Below are 10,371 nucleotides of genomic sequence, written 5' to 3'. Positions count from 1 at the left end.
CAATCCTAAACCCCCAAACCCAATGACTATAAACGACTATATTTTTCAAAAATCTCGTGGAACTCGTCACCTCAACGTGACGAGTTATAATATGCCCATTGTTGTTGGCCGTTGCCTAATGGTTGTAAATGACTAGTTTATTTTAAATTCTAAAGGGAATTCATCACGACAACGTGATGAGTTCTAAATTTTTTATTTTTTAAATTAGTTACTGAATTTAAAAATTTACTTTTCATCAGACTCGTCACATCATGAAAATATAATATAATATTAACTCACATGAGGCTCACTTACCTAGGACTATTAAAAAAAAATTAGGCAAACTCGATGAGTTTATCTTGTATTGGAACTTTTTGCGGTAGTTTGCAAAATAAAAACCATGCCTATTGGGCTAATTAAGTTTGGCGCAGGGTTAAAAAAAATCCCATCGAAACTGATGTTATTTTTTAATGGACCGAATTCGTCTTGTCTCATACATGAAGCTTGATTCATTCAATTGTTTAAGTACAAAGTAACATCTACATTTCAACCAGCACAATAACAAACGCTCGTTACCAATTAGGCATTGGACACTCAATTAAAGCTAACATCTTTTGAGGTTTGCTTTGAACTTAAACCCTTCAGAGTTGGATATCTTTGCTGATAAGTGCTAGGCCTGCTTGTAACTGAAGATATAATAGACAGTTTGTTCTCATATGTCGAGTAGCTTTCGGATTGAGTATCACAAGTTTCTGGTCTTAGCTTCGGTGAACTCACTGATCTTACTTTTGCCTTAGCAGATTGTGTAGCAGCCATGTAAGTAGGGACTACAGTAGAGGTAAAAAAAGAGCTGTCTTCTCCGAGAGAACTCTGCTTTCCGTGAAATGATCGACGCCGAATCGGTACAGGAGAATACGATCCTTCGGCATCACAGTGATACCGTCTCTGAAAAGTCTTGAGCCCTAGTTGTTTACATCTGCTTTCCCCAGTAGGCTTGCGGTTTGAAGTCCAAACCGAGTCCAAATCTTCGACTCCGAGTTCATTACTTTTAGTATCCGCCCATTGGTCTATCCAGTACATCAATCTTCCATTAACATTCTTCTGTTTTGTTTCTGTTGAATTCTGCATTGAAGTTTTCCAACTCCTTAGAACAAAGCACTAGTCACTAGATAAGTAAAATATGAAGACAGACAGTTCGAGCCAAGGACGATCACCCGATAGTTCATCACTTGTCTCTTAATTGCATATTCTTTCTTAGTTAAACTGATATCATCTGTTTCTTCCTTTGTCAAAATGCTATCATCACATCTTCTTTGACTGTTGGTGTCCACCTGCAAGTTTTCGAACATTTTAACCGGTAATTAGATGTACCTCTGGTTGCACCAACAAAGAAAACTGAAGGACCATTATAAGACCATCACATGACTGTTGAGTTTGACAACTTAGTGTTGTCTGGAGTGACAATAGAGGCATCTACCTTAATAATCTTGTCTTTCAATGTCAACAACTGTCTGTTCTCATCATCTTGCCAAGTGCCTGCAACCACTTGGAATCGCCTTGCACATACCTGGGACTGTATGTTTGCAATTGATTGCAAGCATTTTAGAGCAGTCAATGCTTGTCTTCTCACAACCCAGCCTCGGATGATTGCTTGAAGCCTCACTATCCCTTTCAGTGCCCTCAAAGCTTTCTTTGCCTACAAGTTTCTCCACCAAATTCATTTCAAAAAACATGGCAGATCACCTACAAACAAGCAGCTAACGATGAAACAAGGCAACTTACAAGGTATCCCCGAAAGGCAGCCTGGATCTTTGTGGCAGCGAGTTCGTGCAACTTCCTTTCAGGCTCACTAGATGAGGAAGAATCAGATGGAACATCCAAGGGTTTCTCTTCTATTTCTCCTTCACTAGCATATTCATGGTTAGTTTTAAGGTCGTAACAACCATTGAGACGAACAACCTCGGCTGCAGCCTGAGCAGCTGCAATAGCTGCTTCGGCAGCAGCAACCGTGGCAATTGCGACAGCTAAAGCATGTTTTTTCTGATCTTCCTCCATTTCACATTTTGTGACGTCACTTGGTGGAGATGGAGCTTTAAGGGATGGCAGCCTTTTGATCCTAAACCTTCCAAACATCCATTTCCTTCTTTTCTCCTTTCAAGAGATAGATGACATTCATGACAACCAATCATTCATACGAGAACCAGAGGGAAAAAAAAACTTTGGGACAAAGGTATAACGCAAAGTTACCTTATGAGCATTTGCAACTGTCTCAAAGAGAAAAAAACTCTTCACTAGATTGAACCAGCTCTTCTTCTTCGCCATTTAAAGGACTATCACTTGAGGTTCAGCGACTCTTGAACCTTTACATTTCTGCATCCTAGAGCAGGAAGTAGCATATATAAATAATGATGATTACTTTTCTCAAAGCTTAAGAATACTATACTATAGTGCTAAATTCCATATGGATTCTGTAGTGTACAGAAGGTGCACTGAATACTAACGCATTTTGGGAGACTCAATCAGGAAACTCCGCTTCAAAAAGCTTGGTCCTCGGGAACCTAGATATCCGAGACTGAGACACGACTGCCGTGGATCTAGATAACCATTCTTTATTTATAAACCCAATATCAATAAAATTTCATCACATAGTTTTCCTTGAAAATCTGAAAAAAGTTGATTAAATTCAGCAGGTGGTGCTAATTTTCCATCTTTTTCTTGATGAGTTTCATATGTTCAAAGTTGTGGGGCTTTAAAAAACCAGAGCATGATAAAAATATTAAAAGGAGGGGCTGAGCTTCACTGTATTTCATGGATGAAAGCACTTCAATGAATTATGAGAAAGCGGCATGGGGCCTTTTCTTCCTTTTCCAACCCTCTAATTTCTCTAATGTCCGATGGGAACAGAAATCACTTTACTCTCCTTGAGTTAATCTTTGAGGAACGTTACCATGCAATTATGTAATCTTCAGTTGGAGGAAGAGGGTAACTAGGATTTCTAATTTCAAGGAAGTCTGAGGCCAGAGGCTGTGTTGGGTGGGGGGGGGGGGGGACCAAGCGTGCTATAAATTTTCGAGGCATTTAAGTTTGGATATCAGTTATTTTGACATTATTGCTATTGCTTGCTAGTTTGACATTATTGTAGTATAAGATTAAAGACTAAATTGTAGTTTCATGGTAGAGTTCAAACCATATCCAAGTAGCCTGCCTTGAAATTAAGTAGAATGACGTACATACATACATACATTATTGAGGCAGTTAGTGTCACCTATCATCAACTAAGAATGTGAAAGAAGAATGATTTCTCTCTGTTTTTCAAAGCATGCAGCACATGTAAGTTGAGGCTTTACTCGATTCATGCTTCACCCAAATGATGCATTTCAACACTCATTTCCTTTATGTAAAAGGACAATAAATCAACAAATAAAGTTGAAAACTACATTGCCATTTGCCACCGACACTGTTACCTTTTCTTTCGCTACTTTTATTTCAGGGTAAAATGCAAAAGGTTGATTGAATGCACATGATGACAGTCCCCTACCCCCAAAAAAAGGGTTATTCAATCATCTCCATCCATCTAACTCATAACTTGGGAAATAAGCAAACAAAAGCATTCAGTGACATTTCATATTTTTCCTTTTACATGCAAAATCAAAGATGGAAAAAGAAACCAGGCCGAATTCACAATAAGCCCTTAATAGCCATTGATGGATTTGTTTGCACCTTTGGCCCAAACTAGCAGTTTGGTCCAAGAAACACTTCTCCGCCCCAAATATCTCTAATCTTCTTCAGCTTCAAGCTTTTGCTTCGTCTTCGCGGAATTTTATTTATTTTTATCGCCTTCCCCAACTCCCAGATAGCAGTGTTTAGCTAAAAGTGGGAGCTTTACATTCCGTTGCCATGGTGAGTGCTCAAGGTCAAAGGGTTTGTTTAGCTTTGAAAGCAGTAGCATTTGCACTTCAGTTTATGGCCCGAAACCATTTCCTGTTAGTGGGTTCGTCAATTGCCGGAGACCAACTTGTGCGGTTGATTTATGGTCAAAGGACCCAAGCAGGAAGAAACGGAGGTTTTCTCTAAGAGTGGTTAATTCCGGTGGAGGGATTCTGGAAAAGGAGTTCGAATTTAAGCCATCTTTTGATGAGTATTTGAAGACTTTGGAGTCTTTAAAGGAGAAGAAGAAATCTTTTAAATCAAATAAAGACGAGTCAACCAAAGATATTGGGGAGAAAGAAAATATGTCCAAAATTGTTGAACACGACAAAGTAAACGTGAAGAGTGAAGGAGCTACTAGAACTAGAAGCAGAAAGGCATTACCTCTAAATAGTGAAGCTGATGATGTGAAGGCGCTGAGAGATGAGCACAAGAATTTTGAAAAACCCGGTAATCTTGTAGACAAGCAACGGGCTTCACGAATGCAGATAGAAGAAAGAACAAAAGAATCAGCCAAATTGTAAGTACTTATTCTATTTCTTCTGCTGGTCTTTTTCATTCTCTTCAGAATATTATTTGTGTTTTATGTTCCAATAACAACATTGTTTCTAAGAAATAGACGCAAATATGATGCAAAATTAGAAAGCTATGAAAGAAATGCCAGTTTAATGAAGTTTGGAGGCTTTCCTAAGGAAGTAAAGGTGTCCAAAGTCTTGAAATACAATGAAGCAAACGCCAAAAAACGAAGGAATCGTGAAAACTAGAATCAGGAAGGAATTTCTCGAAGAATTCGAGGATGATGATTTGAAGACTGACAGAGTTGCTTTCAAGAACTTTGAAGAATCCAATGACATTGTTAATAAACCACGAGTTTCAAAGATCAAAATGGAGGAGAGAGTTAAAAAATTAGCGAAGTCGTATGTACTCTATAACTCTCTTATTGCCGCTAGTTTATTTTCCGACTTTTGAAATTTGGATGTTATTGATATGAAATTATGATGAACCTTTTACCATCACATCAAGGTGAAAGCTACACCATTTTTTATCTATCTAATTTCTAACATTGCTAATTTTTTATGAACTATTGTCACCCATCATTTATTGTTTATCGTAATATATGTTTATTTGGATTGGTTAAGGTGGTTTAAAGGGAAGTAGAAGCGTTTAGGCGAGGAAACGTCTATTAGGATTTGCTTCAATGGATTTATCAAGTTTTTGTTCTGGTAGAAAAGAAAGAAACTTCCATGTTGATATCTAAAGTTAAAACATGCCAAAGGAATTTCATTTGAACTTCAGGGCCTATTGCTGACTCTTGACTTCTTTTATCGTTCCTAGGATATTTCTAGGTGAATGTGATTTTTCACGGATTATATCATTTTTTTTTTTTGTTAATTACTGGTTCAAGTATTGTGTTTTTTTTAGATAGACTTTAAAATGGTTCCATTCTTCTTTAAGTAGTTCGTTTTTAACAGGTTGAATGGTGCAGACATTGATATACCTGAGTGGGTGTTTTCTAAGATGATGCGTAGTGCAAAAATAAAATTTACAGACTATTGTAGAATATGGGAGATTCAGACATTAGGTAAACTAGGGAATTGGAGGTGGGTACTTCAAGTCATTGAATGGCTTGAAATGCGCGAGCGCTTCAAATCTCACAGGCTCGGGGAATTTTGCTCGCCAGTTTCCCTTACTTTCTGTTGCACGCAAGCTGATGTCCGTAGAGTTGTGCTGTAAGAAGTGAATCAATATAGTTTGTTGGTCTTAGTAATTTGAAAATTCACATCTTCATTGGCTTCAATTTTCTTCCTACATACCAGATTATTCAGGATTTCCCCCCCACATTTGCACCAAAACTTTTATATGATTGAGGTTGTTCGATTTAGAGGATGTATATATGCTTATATCTACTCCAGGAAATTTCAACCTTTGCTTTCACCGGACTATGCATTTTTACTCTTTTTAACGCTTTTCTTTTAGTTGCATAAAGTTGGTTAGGTTCTAAAATCCCCATAATATATAATCATGAACTTCATCTTAGCATTTATGTCTTGGAATAATAGAATAATTTGAAATATTCGTCGTTCTTTTTTTTTACTCCAGTTTCCATTGGCATCACTAAGAGTTAAAGAATAACAGAGAAGCAAATTATGATGCATGAGAATGCCATATCCTGAGAATACTTGGAACTTCTTATTAACATGAAAGAGAGTGCTACCTGTTCATTCTTTCTCCTTTAACTTTTACATGTTACCATCCAGTAATGTTTTCTCTCTCTTGAGTTTTTTGAAATCCATTGTTTGCAGTACCCCCCCCCCCCCTTTTCAATGGATGTACTTGATGTATCTTTATGGTGCAGACATATTTAGACAACTGCACTGGATGTACTTGGGAAAGCAAGACGACCTGTGGAAGCTCTTAACTTATTTCATTCAATGCGGGTAATATATTTCAGTTCTCATTTATGTGGCTCATGAAATCAACTTTTGTTTGACAGAAGGGGAAAGGTTTATTTGATTTCCTTTTCTTCTCTCCCAATTTACCACAGGAACAAATGGCTTCATATCCTGACATGGTTGCTTATCGCTCTATTGCTGTTACTCTTGGGCACATGAGGGAACTTTTTGATGTTATTGAGATCATGCGATCTCCTCCCAAGAAGAAATTCAAGACAGGGCCACTTGGGAAGTGGGACCCAAGACTAGAGCCGGATATTGTTGTTTACAATGCGGTGAGTAATACATATTAGTATACCTAAACACTATCATCTTTAAAAGTTTATTAATTATATTTTGTTTGGTATTATGCTGAATTGTTGGTGCTTACAATGAATGTTCATTTTTCTTGCATTTGCATTTTCTGAATGCTTGTGCCAGGCGGAAAGAGTGGGAGGAGGCATTTTGAGTTTTGCAGCAGTTAAAGCTACAGCATCTACAGCCTTCCAATACTACATATGGACTTGTAATGGAGGTGAATAAGTTTACAAAACTTATTTTAGTTCCAGGTTTAGGTTTTTGTACTTTTGTAATCATCAATTAATGCCAATCCTAGTAATATTTTGGATGGGTTTGTACTTTTCTTAAGTTGCAAGTGAAGGGTCTTCAATGTTTCTTAAGTTTCCTCAAGTTGCATAAGAAATAGCACTATAGCAGTGTTCTATTGTTGGAAAGGGTTTTTGGCATGAGCTTTCATGGCTATACTCTCTATTCTTGTATCATTTCAACTTTGGCCTATCATTCCTGATGGGAAATATATTCTCTGAAGTTTGTAATATGGTGCTGTTAAATGAATTTTCTATATGGATAAAAAGTACTTAAAAAAGTGTGTTGATTTGCGCAGGTGATGTTTGAATGTGGCAAATACAACTTGGTCCATGAATTATAGGTGTCTTGAGATGTGCCTAATTCCCAAGGTTCATATCAAATCTGCTGTGGAAGCCGACTTTGGGTAATTTTCAGTTCTTGTAAATACCCTTTGGAAGGAAGGTAGGATAGATGAGGTTGCATCAGTTGTTCAAAGTATGGAAAAACGGGGAATCATAGGATCTGCTGCTCTTTATTACGACCTTGCACGCTGCCTCTGTAGTGTCGGGAGGTGCCAGGAAGCACTGATGCAGGTATATTTTTATTTTTGATTTGTTTTGTTCATTGGTTCTTTTTGTGCAAGTTGGTATTTGAGATAATTTCAGCTCAGGCCTTCCACATTTATTCTTGAGAAAGTTAGCTATTAGGAGCTTTATGAAAATTTGCTGGCAAAATAAGTCGGGGTTGGTTGTAGTATAGTCCAGACTCCATATCTGTTTTCTACAAATATAATTTAAAACATTTGCTTAAGTCGACATTGTTTGTCTTTTACAGATTGAGAAAATATGCAAGGTAGCTAGCAAACCTCTGGTGGTACCTTATAGCGGTTTAATTCAAGCATGTCTAGATGGTGGAAGCGTTGAAAATGGGGCATGCATCTTCGACCAAATGCATAAATATTGCTCTCCAAATCTCGTTAGGTGTAATATCATCCTAAAAGCTTATCTGGATCACGGATTGTTTGATGAAGCGAAAGATCTGCTCCAGAAGATGTCAAAAGCTGCAAATGAAATGAGCAGCAGATGTGATGCTCTGAATGGAGTTGTAGCGGACAGTTATACATTCAATATCATGTTAGATGCATGCGCTCGAGTTTGAGCATGTGTATGGAAGGATGTTGCGGCACGGAATTCATTTCAGTCCAAAACGTCATGTGCGCATGATACTTGAAGCAACCAGAGCCGGAAAGGTATTTTATAAGAACATATGAATTGCGGATACTATTTTCAGATTATTTATTAAGAGCTGTTAATAATATTATTACCATTATTCAGGGGGAGCTATTGGAAACAACGTGGGAGCGGATGGCGAGGGCCGATAGAACGCCTCCTCTGCCTCTCATAGAAGAAAGGTTTTGCATGAAGCTGGAGAAAAATGAGTGTGCTTCTGCTGTTTCACGTGTTACCGCCTATCCTGCGAGCCGGTTACAGGCATTGTCCAATTCGGCGTGGTTGAACTTATACAAATACAATCCATCTCGTTTCCAACAGGGAACGATTGTTGGATTAGTTGAACATGTGGAGATGATCCTCGGCATAAATGAGTCACCAAACCCAGTTCTTGACAATCTTTTAGCTGCTTCTAAAATTTTGAAGAGTGGACTTATATGATTATGTTAACTCATGACATCAATCGGTCAACCAATCAATGCTACCACAAAACATCTGATTGTACAGTTGAAATATGTAGATGGAAAAGTTTCTTTTTCTTTTTTTGAAAGGAGATAGTAAAGTTTCTAAATCTTCATGAAACGTGCGTAGGGATGTAATGGGTCATGTCTGTTGTTTGTCCCACCCAAATTCGATTCAATTCCAAAATTGAAGTTGTCTACCCGCGCGTGGATACTTTATATTAAAAGCTTAATACTAAAATAAGTGATCAAATTATATTTAAATTCTCGAATAAATGTTTAAACTATTTTTTGACTACAAACATTATCTATTTAGATGTATGGCCGTCAACGACATTAATTTTCCCGTTAACTAACACATGTCATAATATGGTAATTTTAAATTTTTTATTTAAATATATATATAAAGAAAAATAAATATTTTGAAATAATTCAAAAACTTTGAAAACTTTCATTTCAACTCCTAAATCCATGTTGGCCGGCGTCCTTTGCAATCGATGAAGTTCCACCCGACCTCATCTCCCCCGGCGACCAAAATCCTCATGAAATCGTGATCGATCGACGACGAATCGACATTTTATACCCCACAAATCCTATGATGAAAATCGTGATCTCACGCGATCTCGACGGCCAATCGAAGAAAACTATGACAGCGTATGACTAGGAAGATGACAGGGACTAAGTCGGCGGCGGTGGTTGTGGCCGGAATGGGGGACGTCGATTGGTTAAGGATAAGATTTGGGTTTTTTTATAAATATAATAATATTTTAAAAAATAAATTTAAAATACTAGATTGTGACATGTGTCACTTAACGGGAAAATTAATAACTTTGAAGACCCAGACACCTAAATGGATAACGTTTATAACATTAGGCATCTGGATGGGTCACAAAATAGTTTAAGAACCTATTCGAGATTTAGGATATAGTTTAGGTACTTATTTTGGTATTAAGCCTAAAATTTACATCTGTTTATATATATATATATATATATATATATAAAGAGCAATCCGGTCGGAACCTGTATAAATTAACCTTCCCGTCAAAATGAAAATATGCTACGATCTTGGCTGACTGACCTAGGATTGTAATTTGTGAAGGAATAAATGAAAATTGTAAAATAATCGTCGGTTCCATTCTTGCGGCCAATGGATCTCGAATTTCACTTTCAGTTTTAGTTTCACCCAAGAGTTGTCCTTTTTCATTATTTTCCCGCCCCTCAAAGTTTGTCGTCGACGACACACCCTTTTGTTTTGGTTTAGAGTTTAGAAGAGATAGATGGGCAATTGGAGACATCGAGGGCCCCCACGATTTTACCGCCAGGATGCTGCTCCCAAATATCCTCCCTCCTATCATCTCCCTGAAACTTGTTTTTCTGGTAATTTACTCTTCTTTTTTTCACAATTGCCGCTGTCTTCAACATTCTTGTCTCTTTTCTCCCTTCAATTCTCTCTTTCTTACTATTCATTTTAGTTATAGAATACAATATTTAAATCCGACATCCATTTGAAACAACACAGAATCAGGGGCAAATGCTTTGAAAGAGGGACAAAAATCGATGACTGTTGAAATGTAGATGGAAAAGAAAACAAATTTCCTTTGTTCCACATGCAGGTGTATTGAAATATTACTGCATCGAAGCTTCAATAATTTTGGGTTATTCCCAATTCATTACTAGTTACTGATTTGATTTTAACTTAAAATTGCCATCTTTACTAGAATTAGTTTTAGAATAAGTATTAAGGGTTGTACTTGC

General features: G+C 37.3%; 1 protein-coding gene and 1 pseudogene across 1 annotated transcript; one reads left to right on the top strand and one right to left on the bottom strand.

Annotated features, from left to right (window-relative positions):
- Positions 1–453: 453 nt before the first annotated feature.
- LOC120176509 (protein IQ-DOMAIN 14-like) lies at positions 454–2,622 on the bottom strand. Its single transcript, XM_039182934.1, has 6 exons — positions 2,481–2,622; positions 2,227–2,356; positions 1,762–2,130; positions 1,457–1,675; positions 1,194–1,310; positions 454–1,101 (listed from the first exon to the last, which is right to left on the bottom strand). The coding sequence occupies exons 2-6, from the start codon at positions 2,299–2,301 to the stop codon at positions 574–576; spliced, it is 1,308 nt and encodes a 435-aa protein (XP_039038865.1). The 5' UTR covers positions 2,302–2,356; positions 2,481–2,622; the 3' UTR covers positions 454–573.
- A 1,061-nt stretch (positions 2,623–3,683) lies between these two features.
- LOC120176648 lies at positions 3,684–8,629 on the top strand (annotated as a pseudogene).
- The last annotated feature ends 1,742 nt before the right edge of the window (positions 8,630–10,371 follow it).

This window comes from Hibiscus syriacus, unplaced genomic scaffold (assembly GCF_006381635.1).
Source record: "Hibiscus syriacus cultivar Baekdansim isolate YM2019G1 unplaced genomic scaffold, ASM638163v2 tig00112249_pilon, whole genome shotgun sequence".
NCBI classification, from domain to species: Eukaryota; Viridiplantae; Streptophyta; class Magnoliopsida; order Malvales; family Malvaceae; genus Hibiscus; species Hibiscus syriacus.
Note: the sequence above shows the minus strand (reverse complement) of the source record. Positions and strands in the feature narration are given on the sequence as shown.

Bases quoted from the DNA above. Each gene is read 5' to 3' on its own strand.
- LOC120176509 (XM_039182934.1), bottom strand. From the start codon at position 2,301: ATGGCGAAGAAGAAGAGCTGGTTCAATCTAGTGAAGAGTTTTTTTCTC. The intron at 1,311-1,456 runs GTAGATGCCTCT...GAAAACTTGCAG, and splicing joins TGAAAGACAAGATTATTAAG to GTGGACACCAACAGTCAAAG. The intron at 1,102-1,193 runs GTGATCGTCCTT...ACTTCAATGCAG, and splicing joins GACAAGTGATGAACTATCGG to AATTCAACAGAAACAAAACA.